Source organism: Ambystoma mexicanum, chromosome 2p (assembly GCF_040938575.1).
Source record: "Ambystoma mexicanum isolate Mex_15411 chromosome 2p, UKY_AmexF1_1, whole genome shotgun sequence".
NCBI lineage: Eukaryota > Metazoa > Chordata > Amphibia > Caudata > Ambystomatidae > Ambystoma > Ambystoma mexicanum.
The window spans coordinates 1,347,274,082-1,347,292,855 of record NC_090923.1 but is presented as its reverse complement, the minus strand read 5'-3'; the positions used below and the strand labels follow the sequence as shown (position 1 = coordinate 1,347,292,855).

The following is an 18,774-nucleotide window of genomic DNA, read 5'->3' as shown; positions in this document are numbered from 1 at the left end:
TTCAGGGTCTTCTAAATCTGACATTTTCACCCCTCTCTCTATGTTCGGATTTATCGAAATGCTGCATGCGCCTTCTATTCGTGCTTTCTCATTCTCCTCCCTTTTTTGGTCTGACATCATTACACCCCAACTGGAATGACTATCATCTTTCCTCATCATCAAGATCTAGTCTACTTGGGACAGCATTCTATGTCCGTCCATCAATGTATTATCAGCGCTATTTCCTGTTTCCTTCGGTGGAGATCCTACGATGCTCCCCATAGCCTCATAGCCGTCTTTCTCTCTCATCTGTATATATAGATCCCCAATCCTTTTACCTATGCCTTCTGCCTCATGCTCGTCAGCCCATGTCTGTATTCTTGGCATTCCGTGTATCTCCTTGCAGGGCTGTTGTGATACTCTCTTCCTCCCATTGCTCCTATTGCTCTCGTGCTTCAATGGGTATCATACTTCTATTAACAATATGATCTATTTTGTCATCTCTTTGTTCCTAGCTCTTTCTCATTTCTTCTTCTCTTCTCCTCATCTTCCTGTTCTGTTCTTCCTCTTGCCTTCTTTGCAACCTATGTTCATCTGACTTCTTTTTCTTCACTTTCCTTCTCTTCGATTTGCTCGTTCTCTTTTTTCAGTTCTTCAAACCTTCTGTGTTTTCGCTTTCCTTTTCTTTCTCTTCCTTATATGCCCTTTCTCGTTCCTTTTCCTTCTTTTCTCTTTCTTACCTTTCTTTAACATCATCAATGCCCTTTCTGTCTAATGTAAGCAGTATCTGTCCTTCCATCCACTCGTTGTGTACTATTGTCATTCCACTTACTTTGTCTTTCTCTCTTTTTTGTCTTCTGGCTTCCTCCTTTATTTCTATCTCTCGGTCCTTTCTCTCATCACGCTCTTTATGTTCATCGCGTGTGGACATATATTTATTTTCCTTATTCTTAATTTCTTCCATACTGTCTTCGCTATTATAAGCAGGGGGTGCGTATGTTGGATTAATATACCCCACTGCTGCTTTCAATTCCTTTAGAGGAGAAATCCCCTGTTTGTCTTTTTAAGTGCTATCATTCTTTGTAGGAGAAAGAGGAGCTAAAGGCATTATGTCCTCCTCTTTATAATGATTAAGCATTCACTCCTTCTATGGTGGGTCTACTATCTCACTCTGGTACATCTTCCAGAGTTCTAAAAAAGATAACCTTTTCTGTGGCTTCTTCCCTGTGTATGTAGCATGCACGTATGTCGTCATGTGTCACAGCACTGCTTTTGGTAATGAACCTTCTTGATGCCACGGCATAAGTGTTTTGTTAGTCGTGCCCTTCACCCACTCAGCGTGGTACTTCCTGATTTTAGGTATGTATCTTGGTAATGTTCTGCATAGATGTAAAAGCGGAGTGTCCCCCATAATGTCAAGTCACTTTTAACTGTCAATAATTACCACTTTTTTCATGTATTTATTTAATTGAATACACTGAACAATTACTTTGGCCAGCACCATCAATCGCCGCCCATCTCCAACAAACCAATTTCTCCAAAATAATTTCCAAACCTATACAACAATATAAATGTTTATCTCTTCATTTATAGTTTTTGTCAATTTGTGTTATTCTGTTATTTTGATAATTTTAAGAATTTTTTTAATATTATTTTTTCCAAATATTATCCCTCCTGGGTTTGATTGGCTCCAATCGCTTTCTTTTCTAGGGCCAAATAATTTGGCGACTTTTATTACTATCGTTCTTATAATTTGTAAGCTTTCAACTTATTTCATCACCCTCAATACAAAACACGTTAATATATTTTTTACACTGACATTTTTCAAAATCCCCCAAAACACGTGTGATCACTTTTTCTATGATCATCTTGTCTTATCTTCCTGATAGATGTATCTCATCTGTATTTTACTCCATTTAGGAGTGTGTCGCACACCCTTCCTTGGCTGTAGCTGCAGGAATCCCTTAAATAATACTGTGTTCCGCAGTGTGGTGCGGTCCCTCCTACCTCCTTGAGGAAAGGTAACGTGGTATCTCCTTTTGAAAAAACGTCCCCTCCCCTTTTATTTGCCACTTTCAATGTTTCTACTTACATCCGTTATTCAGCTCGAGACTTTCCGTATCGACTCTTCCCCAATCGACCAGTTCACCTTCAATCCACAGGGCGCCTGCAGGGACCAGACAGGAATTTCTTCAAAGGGGCACCTGCCAACTGCCTCAGGCCATACATGTTTGTAGCGCCGCTCTCCACAGGAAACTCTGCTGTCTTCCGTCAAATGGTGGAAGACGTCGAGAATGCGATTATCTGGATCAGAACCCTCCACACCGCTACCAAGTGTGCAGTAGCCTTTTTGGGGCATGTCTATGTGCAGAATGGGATTACCGTAATAAAAAATCTTGGACCCAACTGAACGCACAGACTCAAAGAGTATGCCAAAGTACTACTTTATTATCAGTTCAATAAAGTCTGGCAATCTGGCGGTTCGTAGTCCACATACTCACAATGTAGATTGTTTACACAAAGGCTTTATACTTCAAAATGCGTCAGCTATGACATCATCCTACCTGGCAAATAATAAAAACTATTGGGTTTAGGGATTGGTTAAGGGAACATATCTACTTATAGAGCCTATAAGTGTTAGTAACTTTATTGGCGGTTACTTCCCTGGTAGGCAAGCCTTGAACTTCCATCTAACTACATATAGTACAGATTATAGCAGCATAACAGTAGAGGAGTGGCTCCTGCAACATTGTATTCTCATCGTTGCATAGGCCCCCATGATAGGTTGGCATCCTCTCCCAACCTTGGACACTATGCTCACTAGCAGCACGTAAGTAAAACGAAACTCGGGTGCAGAGAACAACATCAGGCTACTTCCCACTTGCCCAATTAGTCTACCATCTCTCATCAGCCAAGGCAAGGCCAAGGCCACTTCTTTGTAGTTGATCTTGCAAGCTGTTCTCTTCTCTGGGAGTTTTAAGGGAGTGTAGGTATACCACTATCTTCGTCTGGAGCTTAATTAATAGACATTGTTTTCGAGTTCTGAATCACATGCGAGGAGACCACGATTTTGCCCATTTTGACCTTTTATTTAGTGCTATTTAATTCAATTATCTCGGTGTCAATACCTTGTTCGGCCTCTCTAGATTTGGTTGCTCTACCTCACATAGGCTTTTCTGCATCTTTCATTGTCGATACTTGGCACTCGTAAATGGTTGCTCATTTACTTAATCTAAGAGAAATATGTCCTGCATGCGTTGCTTATCCTCGTTACCTCCCTATGTACCCTTCAGTAGCTTTTTGCTGTGGCATCCTTGATCTCTGGCCAGCAGCTATTCTTTGTTCATGCATGAATTTGTATTTCTAGCCTCTGTCAGCTCTGCAGCTCTGGTCTCTCTCCTTTGAACTCTTTGCGTATGTTTATGTTTATTTTATTTATATAGCACTTTACGCCAAAGCGCTGTACAATATAACAAGAATACAATAACAGTAGAAGCAAATACAAGATATGAGTCAAACCATCAATACAGCAACTAGAACAATTTGCCAGCAGAGATAAAAGAGGGAAAAAGGGGTGGAGAGGGGAATGGAGTGGGGAACAGGAAGTGAGATAAGGAGAAGGCGAGATAGGGGGGGAGAGGGGACATAAGAGGAGACAAGGTAGGGGTAGAGAGGCTTACTCTCATTGAGAGCCGGCATCCATCTTTTCAACATAGCAGCTTCCCCCCTTGTTATGTTTTCTACTGTAGCAAGCTTCTATATGGCTCATCTACCTTGCGTTTCTGCGTAAATGAATTCATTACTCATCTGGTTACTTACCTTCTTTGTATACATGGTTTCTTCTTACTTGTATGTATGTTTACTCTTTTTTCTTCAGTTACATCTTCATTCTTAAGTTTTTTTATATTGTTTCAGTGCGTCATTGTATCTTTTCCTTATAACATCACTTTGCACCTGTCAGATCTTCTTTAGAACTCTTCGATATTCAGTGGGGCCTGCAAATCTCCTGCTACCACCTCAGTATGAGGGTACATTCGATACGGTTGTCTGAGTGTATAACGACTCTCATACACTCAATGCGATATTGGGATGATACCTGGTGTCATGCACAGTGTCTTCCTGTTATTCATCCAGTATGACTGAGGTGAGGGGGTGGAGTCACACAGTAACGTACACGTCTGCTCCTCTACACATTGGAAAAGTAATACACATTCCGATTGTAACTTATCAGCCAGGGTATCTGAAGATGGTATCAGGTATATATTCAGTATCAAATCTAACCATGTGATGAATCTGAATGACAGAATCGCAGACTATGATCCGGGTGTCATTCTTTTTAAATATCTTTTCAGAAATGCTGCTCTTATGCAGTTCAAACATTCTACAGCCAGTCTTGTGTGAGATGCAATAATGCCCTACACTGTGTGATGATCCTGCCAATGTTACTCAGTGATTTGTTAGATGGGATTTTTCAAGTTTCCACAAGTAAATATTTATTAGGCTCCATGGGAGGGGAAGAGAAGAGATTCCCAACTTTAAGGTAGCTGGAGAACACTACTTAACAGCCTAGAGTGAAGTAGTGGCTGTAAAACAGCCCCCATGGGTGTTAAGGATTTTAGCCCCTTGAGTGGGGGAGCTGGAAGCTTTTTTCCATTCAGTTTTATCCAATAAAAAGGAACCGTGGCCATGGAGCTGGTTGCACAGTGTCATATTTTGTATTTGTATTTTGGTTTATATAACGACAACAAAGCTAGTATGCAACTGAGGGCTGTACAAGTAATTTGGGTTTAAAAGAGATTGATGGAAGAGAAGGCTGCATGTTAGAGTAGTGTGGAAATCCTACACTACATGAGTGGTATACTTAGGAGTAGTAGGTCTTAAGTGATCCATAGGTATTCCCTAGATAATAGGGTCTTGACTTCCTTCCTGAACTGCAGGAGCATTGAGGAAGTCCTGTTTGCGACCGGGACGGTGTTCCAGTGGGCTGGAATGTCGCACGAGAATGCCTTTTACCTGGTTATTACTTTGCATGCAAGTTCAGTATTGAGCCTTGCAGTGGTCTAGCTCCTAGAGGAACACTTGCCACCTGAGCCGATGTGTTTTGTGGGTAGGCAGGCTGGTGCTCGGGTAGTAGTTGCCTTCTATGTGATGCAGGCAGTTTTGTAGAATACCCTGTCTGGCATGGGTAACCAGTGTAATTCCCTTAGGATGAGGTAGATGTGGTCAAATGTCTTAGTTCCCAATATGGGGGTCCCAAAAGTGTGGTTGGGAAGCCATTGAGGAAGGGCATTCCCTACATAGTGGTATGAGATTACCACGGCCTGGACAGTGGTTCTGAAATCCTCAGGTCAGAGGAAGGGTTTTATCTTCCAGAGGAGTGCTAGTTCATACCAGGCGGTTTGTGCTTTTTTCTTGATATGCTCCCAGAAGGAGAGATTGATGTCAATAATGAGCTCAAGTGATTCGGCACATGGTGTCAGCAGAGGTGTAAATCAATCAAGGTGCATGTCATTTTAAGTATCTCAAGGTTCAGATTTTTCATGATATGGAGGACATATTTGTGTATAATACAGGTAGGGCATTGGCACAGATCGGTGGCGCGATTGCATTCTGGCAGAAACAACCACTTTCTTTAATGGGTAGAATAGCGTTGTGTAAAATGGTAGTACTTCTGAGATTATTGTCTTTTTTTTTTTAACTAATACCCCTTATATGGTGAAAAAGGGTCTTTTTTCAGATGTTGGATGTCAAAATCACTGAATTGCTATGGGGTACTGGTAGGCATAGAGTGGCGTTGTCAATGGTGCAGAGACCTTACCAGGATAATGCAGGTAGTTTGGTTGCCATGGAAGAGACTTTTTACTAACTTTAGACTGGACCACCTTACCACCTTGATTTAGCTATCGGATTCAAAAAGGTTTTATTTGGGATATATATGGATATGGATCGTTCCACTTTGCATTGTAAGGATTGTAGGTTAGTGGGTGATTTCTTTAGGGAAGGTTCTTTGCTCCCCTTCAATCGTTGGGTAGAGGAATATCTTATGCCATGAGGGCACTTTTTTGAATAATGCCAGGGTAATTTTATTTAGTTATTTATTGGGTTTTATAAAGCGCCTATACACGATGGGCCTGATTCACAGAAGCGTTTTATAATGGTGCAATCCCATTGAAAAACGGTCTGTGAATCAAGCCCCATGTGTTTCAAGGCGCAAAAAGACAAGGAGGGGGAACAGGGATGACAAAACAGAAACAGTCCTACTAGGTCTTTTGACATTGGAATTGTGCAAGTGCCGTAATAGAAGTGCAGGAGACAGTGGGGTGGGGGTGCCAGTGGATTGAGCGAGTGCCAGGGTACGCCAGATGGGCAGAGCACAGGGAGAAGAGAGTGCAGGAGCAGAAGGTCCACGTGCTAAGAGTGAGGAACGTGGATGGAATGGCTCCAGGGGTGCAGGCCCAGCCAGGCTTGTGCAGAGGAAGCGAGGCCAGAAGGGCAAGTGCAGGTAAGGGGCGGTGGAGGAGTTGTCAGAGGAGACCAAGGGCAGGGGTAGACTGGTAAGGCAGGGCCTGGTACCCTGTATGAATCTGAAGGCACCGGGTATCCAGTCAAGACGCAGAGGGGGAAATTAGCAGGGGAGGGGGAGAGGGAAGGAGGATGAGAAAAGGAGGGTGTTGAGAAGCTTCTGGAACTTAAGGAGATCCAGCTCAAGTCTGAGAGGGGCAGGGAGGCCATTCCAGATGGAGGCACCTGCAGAGGAGGGAGATCTACCCCCTCCCTATTCTCTGCTTAGAGAAGTGTCTGCTCTGCAGAGAGTTGGAGCTAGAACACCAAAGGGTTCTAGCAGGGAGTTATTTAGGGAGAGATATTTGGATGTAGCATTGTCCCAGGCCCCAGAAAGCTTTGTGGGTGATGCAGAGTGTTTTGAACTTGATCCTCGCAGCAACAGGGAGCCAGTGGAGCGATTCTAGGGCTGTAGAGATGCGGTCCTTGGGCTTGAGGCCAAGGATAAGTCTTGCAGTCCTATTCTGGATTAGTTGAAGGGGGCGAAGGGAGAAGTTAGGTAGGTTGAGGAAGAGGCTGTTACAGTAGTCCAGCCTGGAGAGGACCAGAGCTCTGGAGACATTGGGCCTCATTACGACTGAGGTGGAACGGATTAACGGCCTCCGCTAAAGGAGGCGGACCCGTTAAACCCGTTCTGTCTCATTTCAAGCTCCCCTTGCGGGACCCAGGCATCCTTACCGGGTCCCACGAGGGGAAGAGGGAGCAAACAACGGGCCGCTTGTAAACGGCCTGTTGTTTGCACCCTCTCCCATTCCCATTGAGCCCTATGGGGGCTCAGATGGGAATGGTGAAGGTCTGGGCCCGGGTTCCTGGATGGAGGAATTACCGGGCCCTCCGAACTCGGAATGGCCCAGTAATTCCCCATTTTGGGAACCCGGACCCGATTTCGGTGTATGAGAGAGGAAGGTGGGGCAGAGGAGGGAAGCTTGAAGGAGAGTTGAGGCTCGTCTGAATAACATTGGAAGTTAGGTAAGAAGGCAGAGATCAAAAGGGCTAGGGGAGCAAGGTAGATGTTGAAAAGCCAGGTTAAGAGCATAGAGCCCTGAGGGACACCACAGCTGGAGAGTGAGATGGAGGAGAGAAAAGGGCCCAGTTGAACCTGGGAAGGTCGTTCAGAGAGGAAGGAGATTAGCCAGTCCAGAGCCAGGTCTGTGATGCCAAGGGTATCACAGAGCTGATTTATATGGGTGGCATGATTGACCGTATCAAAGGCAGGAAAGGTAGTTGGAAGAATGGCTACATTTTGGTTGGTTATTTCTGCAAGAGCCAGAGCCCATCACATTGCTGCAGGAGCTCTTCTCAACAGGGGAAGGGAAAGGTGATCTTTCACAAATATATTAAATATGATTACATGGAAGGCAGTCCCCTGTTCTTGTGATTAAAAGTAAATGTGAAATTGATCTTGTCTATGCTATATTTGAACGTGAATGGCTGGTGATGTGTGACTACATTAAAAAGGTATCCAAGAAGGCCTGGTCCAAATTGATCCAGTTCAACATTCTCCACAGGGTCTATATGATTCTGGCTAGGATGTGGTTGATTGCCTCAGAGTTGCCCTAACACATGTCAGAGATGTGCTCAAGACTCTGTGGGATTCTGGCTTCAGGCATATGGTTTGCGAGTGCCCTGTGATCCAATGCTATTGGAATGAGGTTATGGCGAAGATCATCACATTAATTCCCAAGTCCTATGAGTGTGATCCAGCCTTGTGTTTGTTTGGTAAATTACCAGGCCGTTCTAGAGTCAGCAGACTAAGGAAGAAGGTCTGAATTGGTGGCTTGCCTTTATTGATGTTTTATGTGGGGATATTGCGAGGTCATGCTTGTGGAATATATAATATGAATTAATATTGTATAAGATAAAAATTAATGTATATGATCTGACTCTGTGAATGTTGATTCAGGGAAAGGTATGGGGGCTGGTTCTGTTATTTTGAAAAATCAATAAAACATTTAAAAAAAGAAATAGCTGCATGTCTTTCAGCCACCCCTGGAGGACCTGTTTAGATGGATTGCCCAGTAGGCGTTGTTATGGAGATGCGGAACAGGAAGACAATTGTATGACGTTGCCACTGCTACCTCACAGAGTGAGCTGGGGGTGTGGCCAGTTGCATGGGCTGGGCGCTGGAATAAAAGCCCAACACCCAAGGAGGATAGTGGGCCAGAGCTGGGGAGTATAGTGCGGAAGTGGCCAATGAGAGCCAGGCGAGCTGGGGAAGAACAGAACATTCAATGTTAGGGAAGGATGTCGAAATTAGAGGCAACTCATGTTTCATAGTACCTGGTGTTCCTGCATCCCGATTGTCCAGGATCCATCTGAGCAGTCTAAAAGGTTTGCTGAATTCCAAATAACTCACCAACACAAACATATTACTTTATTGAAGCAGTAGTACACATGTATATGAATATTTTCAGAACCTAGCACTTACCCACCACCCCCTCCCTCCCTTCTCTCTATCGCTGCACTTACACGTCCTGAATGCTCTCAAGGCCAAGTAGGTCCGCCTCCATCTTTCATTGTTATATTTGATTTTCATTCCCATGTTCCCTCTCTGTTGCCCTGTGGGCGCTTTGAAACACAACTTACTTGATGTATAAGTGCCTTACACATGCACAATAAATATATAAATAAATACACCTTATACGTAAATATTGAATAAGCCGCAAACTGGACCACAGTAACTGATAGGATCATCACCACATTCACATATAGGCGAAAAGACGTATATGATGGATGGTTCTTTGCTCACAGGTGATGTGTCCACTGAAATGATATTGCGAAGTTGCCCGCCCTATGTTTAATGGCGCTGAAATAGCATGACCGCAGGCAAATCTCATGCAAAACACCTGATGTGTGTTCAGAGGTAACCTTTTCAGAGTTCCAGCGGAAGTGTTATCTCTCAATTATGTGCGCTCTGCACGCAATAATTGGGTGGGATGACCCGAAGGGCAGGTTGCTAGGGTTTTTAAACATGGAAGAGGCGCTGCATTGTCTGTTCTGCTGGCATGAAGTGCCCACAATTGTGCCAGCTGGAATGGGAAGAACTGTGCAAATGGAGCCGGCAACTGTAAACACAACTAATATGTATAAAGCCCTTCTCCTGCGAGCAGTGCAGTGTCCCTTCTGTGGTAGTGGTAAAAATGGTAAATGAGGAGAATTATCACTTGTAACCTCTGTTTAGATTCACCCTTGGTTATTTTTGTGTTAAATAAATAACCATTTCAGGCCCTTTTCCTCAAGTCTTATGTATTCCACGTCAAAGGAGGGTGCAGACAGGTGCTTACCCGCCCTACACAAACAAGACGGATGCACTGCACGGGAACACTTCCACAAAAGGCTGAGTGGGGGGCTCATCGGGTTTGGAACGTTGAACAGCAGATTTAACTGGGTCAGTGGTGAAGAGGCATGCGCGATAGCTGTCAAGACAGAGGGATCCACAGACGGCTTCAGACTCCGCAAGTCTGGATCAGACGGGTTTAGTTTACAACCAAAACACTGGCGTTGAGTGCACTGGCATTAAGATTTGGGAGCAATAAAGAAACCGAAGAGGAGTAATACTTGACTGCAAAGTTCGGCCTTTGGTGTCCTTTCTGAACATACCCAATCAACTGCTTTCAGTACAGTGAATGGAAGTACAAAATACAGGTGACCGACTAATCCTGCACCGGCTCATGTTGTTGTCCCCCCACCCTTCTGAATTAAAATGTCCCGTTGTCCCGTGACTTTATTCAATGTGGCACTAGGAGTCAAAGAAATCTAAGATCATAATGAATCGGCCTCCTTTCTCTTGCGCTCATCCATTTTGCAAATCTCTTGCAGCTCACAAGCACGTGAATATGGATTGCGTCACTCCTACACAAGCCCCCAAGATGGAGACGAATGCCCAGTTGACTCTTCCACTTGATGTTAACAACTTTCCCATGAACAAATTTGTCAGAACTAATTTCAAGGTAAGTTTCATAACACAATAGGGGGGAAGGTAAACGGCATTCAGTAAAGGGCCTTTGGCGGTTTTTACAAAACTGTTTAGCTTTTTCGGAAAAACGGTAAAAGCTCACAGGTGAAAAGCGATAACCACCCGGCATTGTGTGAGTGCAAAGCGGAATAAAAAAACATGATGTGAATATGAAAGAGGCATTTATGCAGCATGTTTGGGTATTTTTTTGTTGGTTGTTGCGAGAATATGATTGGTGAACGTAGGCATATGAGATGTTTAATTTGTATTGGAAACGAGATATGCACCTCAAAGCATACCTTATAATAGCGAAAGTCTAGTAACCCACGTGTCAAGATTCCGTCTAGCCTACAGAGCAAACGAATGACCCCTGACCAATTACATCACCAAACTCTTCCCTGGTATCAACAGGTGTCCAATGACTTCAACCTTACCCCTGCTGTAATCTTACGGTCTGAATCAGGCTTGGAGTCGTCTCCTTAAGCGCATTGCAAAAATCCCTAATAAAGCAGAATACATAAATCAAAACAAGTGATGTTTTAAACAACCTGTGTGATTATGGACAGGCTTAACAACCATGACTGGCAGGGACGTAGGAGACCCATAAAATCTGGGGGGGACAGGGGATACCTTGAGACTTTGCTTTTTTTTGTCAAAGAACTCGATAAGTAAGAATACCACCTTTCACACAGACATTAAGGTACACATTCGGGAGATCTAAATCAGGAGGCCAAACGTATGATGCAAAAAAACCGACGGCTCACTAGTATACCTGCACACCACCGACCATTAAACAGGAACACAAGCTGCCACAACGTGCAGAACACTAACACAAGCGTGCACTGCATGCTTTCAAATTGTGGACCGGCTAGCTTTACTTGGGTGGAGGTATAATCTGTAACATGGAAGGAAGCAGGCATACAACACGCAGATTGCCCCTCCAAAATTACAAAGATGGAAGTGCCCGATTGTGTATTGAGTGGTCGTGATTGGTTCTCTCTCGCCTACTACAGCCGTGTCAGAAACCCCCATTAGGAAACAAGGCAAGAACGAGGGCGCCCACCCACAGCATCAAAAACGTATATCTAAAGACGAAACGCGCCCATTAGCACGTCATTGCATTCCCCACGGGAACACACTGGATGGAGGGCTGACATATGTTCAGCTCGTGAGGAATCCTAGTAAACCTTGGGCCGAATTACATAAACTTTGCAGCATCCCAAGTGCAGTGATCCCAAGATATGTGCGCAAGTGCTAAGAGTGCCCTAGTGCAAACAACCTATCATTTCAATGCCTTACTTTTTACACCTGAGTAATGTGTGTCCTAGTGCTTACTAGTGTGACTAGGGATTGTAGCAGCAGTAGGATAAACTTTTCACTGGTGTAACATGCACTGAAAGTTTTTTTTGCACTAGGGCAATGTTTGCCCAAATGCCAGTGCCACGCAAAATGGCACTTGCACAAGTGCAAAGATTCAGTAACCAGGGACGCAGAATGGACTGTCCTTGCAAATAAAGGCCTGATAATATGAAGTGGATTCGACTATATGTGTTAAGGATGTTGTCAGAGCATCTTTTCAGTTACCATTGGAATCAGTGATGGATAACTTGCCCCCACCCGAAGTGACATCACAGGAAGCAATGCAACACAACCTTTCACCCCTTGCCAAAACAGGAAGTGGCATCACATAGCATTGTTTCTGAGTACACTACGAAAAAATATGGTTACAATATCAGTGTAATGTGATATACATTTCATACAAGAATGGATCACCATATGTATTGTTAATATCAGCGCATATAGGCCCATAGTACCAAATTACTTTGAATGCAAGAAGACGCCCAAGGCCAAATGATAATGATGTTTTATTATATAGCATTTACGCTTAAGCGTTTTATATAGAACAAATATACATACAATATCACCCAACCTGTGTGGGTACTCATTTATCAACCTCAACAGGATGAAAGGCTGAGTTGACCTTGCTGGGAATCGAACATGCAAATCACACACACACACACATTGCAGCAGCCAGTGCTCAACCCACTGAGCTAGCTTACTGCTATAGCTATCGGAAAAACAGCCACTCCACAACAAAGAGCCACATGCTGCTGGCCACAGCCCATGAGTCTCAATTAAAAAAAAAAATCAAGCGGTACCACAGTGGTGGCAAAGGAGACTTCAGGGGTTTGCAGTTGCGTCCCCTGGCGACCCCGGCCCTAAACCTGAGCGCACACACACGCCTTCTCTGGAACCCCTCCTGCATTATCTGCATAGCCTCAAGAGAGTGGAATTAGAGAGGGGGACCAGGCCCTGCACCCCTCTCCCTCTGTTCAGGTTGATGCAGTTCTACTGTCCCACCTGCGGGGGTGAGCAAGGAATTCCATCTGAAAAATTGAGAGGGGGTGTCAGTCTTAGTTCTATTAACATTGTTCGCAGGTGCTGCCACTGCATACTTTGTGTTGTTGCTGCTGGTGGTGGTGGTGGGGACGTGTTACCTGGGTTGCGCCTGTGCGCAGATATGTGCAGAATATAACACGCATATATGCGGGGTCGCTGTGCCCAAACAATACCAGAGAGCTCACTGAAAGGTATTCGCGGATTGCAGTGTGAGTGGTGCGGTGGCACTTTCTGCAACCAGAGCGGGCCATATGTACTAAAATACTGCAAGGACGCAGGGGACCCACTTGATGGCAGCTGCACGCTTCCCTAGATGCAGAGACGTAGCTTTTCCAGCAAACGAGCATGTGGCGGCTGCAGTCCCAAATTCATGGCACACACCCAGTACCCACTTTTATCTACACGTGGGGTTGGCAGAGGTATTATAGCAACACATCTACATTCTCATCCGCCAGCCTTTCCAACGTGTGCAACTCGCAGTGGAAGATATGAGAATCATCAGGCAAAATGGCTCCAAATTTAACACCACTTGCATTGTGTGCGGTGGGTCTGATGGGATGCTGGGGGCGGGGGGGGGGGCTGTACTACACAGAACCTTCTACGAAGTGCCTTTCCAAACAAAATGGAATTTCAAAATGTCTTCCGGTGCATTGTTAACAAATTGTCAATTTTGGATAAATACCCTATGAAACATGGATTTTTTTTTTGTCCAGCTTATTAATATTACATACATGCACATGTTGGTTTATTGGGCGCAGTGAGTGTTGAATGCCACTGATGCGCACGTGCTTCAATTCCGACGCCACCCCTGACTTGGCAGAACTGCACGGGGTGCTGCGCACCCACTGATGGGTGGTGCAGCTTGCAATTGCTCTGTGTGCATTCTTTTTCGGCTGTGTGAGCACTGCTCTAGAAAGGCAGGCCTAGGGCAAAGAATATTGCTCTGCCGAGCACAGGTGCTGTAATGTGAACTTGGAGACAGGCAGCCGCACCCCATGCAGGAAAACGCAGCGCCTAGACAGGTGCCCATTCAGGGCACCCTATGCAAGTAGTGGCAAGGCCACCCACAGACAGGGGGGCACTTTGACTTACGTTGTTAGCTGATAAGTGAGGTCTCTCTCTCGGATTGCAGGTCGAGTCAGCGTTGCCTCGCAGGAGCAGTCTGTCGGAGAGTCAGACTCTCACGAGGAGCCGAGCACGCGTTGCTGCCTGCTGCTAGTGGCTTCTTCTGGAAAGGAGGAGGCTGTGCAGCAGTGCACTGTGCACTCGGCACATGCAGTATGTCCCCGGGCCGGGCCTGACTAGGCATGTGACCTCGGGGGGAGAGGGCTGGGGAATGCTCTGAACGCATGAGAGTTCATCTTGTTGTACGTGTAACAAGAATCTTTACAACCAGCGTGGCGCTGCTGCTGAACTGCATGCCCATTTCAGAGTCTGAAGTTTACACGCATCACTACACATGCAGAGAGACACACAAACTGGGGGGATAAATGCCATTGTATCCCTCCACCTAAAATTGTGGGGGGGATTTGTCCCCCCTGTCTCCCTCATGCCCTACGCCCATGATGACTGCACATTCTCACTGCTTCTAGTTCTAGTCCTCTGGGCGTTAAGAGCAGACTTCCATTATTTCTTATCGCTTTAACCGGTTCCTTTGCAAAAGAGCATTTCTTTCGGAAAGAATTTGAAGTTTGCTGCAATGCTTCTGAAATCAGCGAACAGTGAATGGAGAATGTCCTAGATGCCCTTCACTGTGGTGGAAGGTTTTGCTGCTTGCTTTGAAATGTGTCTAGCTACAAATACAGCTCCCAATGTCTTTTACACTTGAAATAGAGATAGTTGTTATTTCTATTGGTTTTCGACTAGTCCTTACCAATTGAATTGCGAAACAAACACAGAATCAAAAACAGAGGAATGCCTGTACATTTTGGCTGAAGAGATTGGTATTGGTATTGTTTATTTGTAAAGTGCCTATACACAAAGCAAGTGTTTCAAAGCGCTTAATGAGGGAGGGAGCAAGGGTAAAAAACCCAACAGTCATTCAGAGCCCTTAAATTTCTGAACGAGACAAGTCTGCACAGGCAGAGTGGGTGCATGGAACAAGTTTATATAATACAATTAACAGTTTAGATAACAGCAAATAGCTCTGATTCTGCAGTTGTTCCAAGTGCATTGAGGCGCCACCATGCAAGGAGGGGAGACAAGGGGAAAACATATAGATGATCTTCAAGGCATGGTGCATTCAGATCGTGCAAGTGCGCAGACATGTGCAGGAGGGGGGGCAAGTGCAGGGGGTGGAGGGTGGGCGCGACCTAGTGCCCCCAGTCAATCAGAAGCTGGGGTAAGTGCTGAGAGATGCCACTCTCATGGGTCATTGACCAAGTGCAGTAACGATGAGGCAAGTGCAAAGCCCAGAGGTGAGTGCGAGAGGACTTACAAGGGTTGCTGGGGCCCTGTGAGACTCTGAGGTACACCAGGCGGCCAGTCAGCAGGCTCCACGGAAAAGGAGGGAGAGAGGGATAGAGCAGAGAGAAAGATTAGCAGGGTAGAGCGAGAGAGAAGAAGAGGAGAAGAGGAATGTCTTAAGGAGTTTCCGGAACCTGAGGAGATCAGGCTCAAGACGGAGTGCAGCAGGGAGGCTATTCCAGAGGGAGGCCCCTGCAGAGGATAAAGATCTCCCTCCGAATCTCTGCTTGGAGAACCGGCTCACTCACAGAAGGTTGTGGGTAGATGAGCGGAGGGTTCAGGAAGGACAGTATTTAGGCAGGCAATGTTGCGAATAGGTAGGTTCCAGGCCCCAGAAAGCCTTGTGGACAATGCAGAGGGTCTTAAACTTGATCCTTACTGCCACAGGGAGCCAGTGGAGGGATTTTAGCACCAGAGAGTTGCAGTCCCTGGGCTTGAGGCCAAGGATAAGTCTAACGGTTCTGTTCTGGATGAGTTGCAGAGGGTGCAGAGCAGAGGCAGGGACGTTGAGAAAGAGGCTGTTTCAGTAGTCCAGCCTTGAGAGAACCAGGGCTGTGGAGACAGTGAGCCGCTGGCGGAATCTGAGAAAAGGAAGAGTACCTCTGATGAGCTGTAGCTTTTAGTTGGAAGTGGGAAAGCAGGAGTCCCAATGCGAACAATCTCAGTCTTACTGGGGTTGAGGCAGAAGTTGTTTGCAGCACACCATAACTGAATTGCAGACAGTCAGATATGAGCAAGGTAGAGGAGGTGGCTGAGGGTAGCCTGAAGGAGAGTTGCGTGTCATCCGCATAACACTGAAAGGTAGAGATCAAAGTGGCAATCACACGTGCAAGGGCAGCCATGTAGACATTGAGGAACCAGGGGGATAGGTTAGAACCCTGGGAAACGCCACAGGTTGAAAGAGTGATAGTAGAGAGAAAGGACCCAAGTTCCACCTGGGATGGGCGGTCGGAAAGGAAGGTGGTTAACCACGCCAGAGCCTGACCTGTGATTCCCAGGGTGTCATGCAGGCGTAGGATCAGGATGTTGTGGTTTACCGTGTCAAAGGCAGAGGAGAGGTCAAGAATAATGAGGACAGAGGAAGTGTTAGTATTGAGATTTGAGAGCAGGTCTTCACAGGTGTTCAGAAGAGCAGTTTCCGGGCCTCTGGATGCACTAAAGCCAGACTGATGGTTGTGGAAACAACCAGCAGTTTCAGTATGGAGGGTGAGTTGAGAGATAGCCAGCTTCTCCAGGAGTTTGCCCAGGAAAGGGAGAATATAGATAGGGTGGTAGTTTGCCGGAATGGAGGGGTCAGCAGAGGGTTTCTTAAGTAGAGGGTGCACAAGGGAGTGCTTAAGGGAAGTTGGGAAAACTCCAGTGGCAAAAGAAAGATTGCAGGAGCGAGAGAGTCAATGTTGTCCTTAATGGTTTTGGAGGGGGAGGGGTCCACCTGGTTGGAGGAAGCCTTCATTGACCGGACTTGTCTGGCGACCTCATTAGGTGTGACGGGAGTGAGAGAAGAGAGGAAGTGGTGGAGGGGGCAAGGGAGACTCCAGAGGTGTTGGTGAATGAGGTGGTGTGGAGGAGAGAGAGGAAAGGATTTCTTGGGATTTTTCGGTGAAGTGTGCAGCCAGGACCGAGCAAAGGTCCTGGGTGTGACAGAAGAGGAGGCTGCTGCAGGATTGGCCAGTTCCTCACAGACTTTGAAAAGTTGGGCCGTGTTGATTGATGCCGCAGAGATGCAGGCTTGAATAAAGACTCTTTTGTTGGTTTGGATGCAGAGACGATATTGCCTTTGAAGGAGGCAGCAGGCCAGTTTGTCAGAGGGTCCGCCTGACGAAATCCAGTTCCGCTCAGCTGCCCTACACTTGAGTTTAAGGGCAGCCAGATCGGAGTCATACCAAGAGTTGCACTTTTTGGAAGGCTTCAATCGAACCCTCATGACAGTGGCAAGCGTATCAAGTGTGTTAGAGATAGAGAGATTGAAGTTAGCGAGGGCTGTGTCAGGGTGGGAGTCAGCCTCAGTCACTCTTTTCATGGGGCTGGTGACTTTGAGACTGAGTGGCCGCACTGGATGTGCTGATGCAACAGGAGAGGAGAGCTTCAAGTGTGATGAGAGAAGAGAGTGGTCTGTCCAAGAGAGAGAGGTAGTGAGAGGTATAGAGGGAGGGAAGTCGGTAGAGATGAAAGCATTCAAAGTGGGGCCCGCTGTGTGCGTGGAGCCAGACTGTAAGATAGAGAGGGAGAGATAATCGCATAGGTTGCGGAAATGTCCTAAGGAGTCCGGAGAGTCCAGATGGATGTTGAGATCACCCAGCAGGAGGAGTTGAGAGGAGGAGGAAAGTAGAGAGGAGGCCAGGTCAGCCCATTCCAAAAGGAAGAGAGTGGACTTTCCTGGTGGCCGATAGAAGGTGGCCATAAGGAGTGAAGATTTAGGAGAGAGTGAGAGCCTGCAGACTAGGCAAGTCGAAGGGGTAATAGGCCTGATTAGGGTTGATGGGCACAGGTATCCATTCTGGAAAGATCAGAGCCACCCCCCCTTGGGCCTGGGCACAGAGAGGATCTTGTATCCTTCAGGGTGGAGTGTGTCAAAGCTCGTGACAGAGCTGTCCTTGAACAATTTCTCTGTGATGGAGAGTACATCAAGATCCATGAGTTCAAGGAGGTTGTAGATGTCAGACGAGTGTTTGACAGCAGAGCGAGAGTTAAGCGTGACAATATGGAGCAGCTTGCCATTATAGAAGGTCTTTTCATGGACGGGCGCAGGGGACAGTGGTCCCCTCAGGGTGGCAGAAGAGCCAGAGGGATAGTGGAGGGTGGCGGAGGAGCCAAGGCCGACAAGGGACAGTGAGGAAAGGAGAGGGAACTTGTGTAGAGGAGGAGGAGGGCACAGTAGGCAATGAAGCCTGTGCAGAGGAGGAGGAAACCACAACAGGCAAGGGAGCATATGCGTAGGAGGGGGAAGGCACAGTAGGCAAGGGAGCCTGTGCAGAGGAGGGGGAAGGCACAGTAGGGAAGGGCGCCTGGGCGGAGGAGGGGAAAGGCACAACAGGAAAGGGAGCTTGTGCGGAGGAGGAAGGCCCAGTACGCAAGGGAGCCTGTCCAGGGGGAGAGGTAAGGTTTGAGAGGCGAGGTAGGAGCCTGTCAAAGAAGAGAAGGTTGGGTTGAGGACCCTGAACCATGATGGTTCCATTCCGATAGACATTAATGATGACCCTGGAAATGGCCAAGGAGGACTTCCCAGCCGGTGCTATTGTTAATGCGAGAAGAGGCAATAGGAGAGAGAACGGCAACCATGTGGAGAGTCCACAAGTCGGGAGAGGGAACGACAAAGAGGATGTCTGTGAGAGTCTCTCTGGCTGAAGCCGCAACATAGGTGTCTGCAATAGGAAGGCCTGGGTTGGAGCCCACTTCCGGACAGATTTAGTGAT

The 18,774-nt window shown here is 46.4% G+C and overlaps 1 protein-coding gene across 2 annotated transcripts in view; it reads left to right on the top strand.

The window, feature by feature from the left end:
• MYO15A (myosin XVA) overlaps positions 1-18,774 on the top strand; it is a 3,541,761-nt gene that overhangs the window by 1,104,831 nt on the left and 2,418,156 nt on the right. For both annotated transcript variants that reach the window (XM_069645706.1, XM_069645705.1), the window contains exon 26: positions 10,360-10,490. In XM_069645706.1, the coding sequence (XP_069501807.1) occupies positions 10,360-10,490 (131 nt within the window). The remainder of the gene's footprint in view (positions 1-10,359; positions 10,491-18,774) is intronic.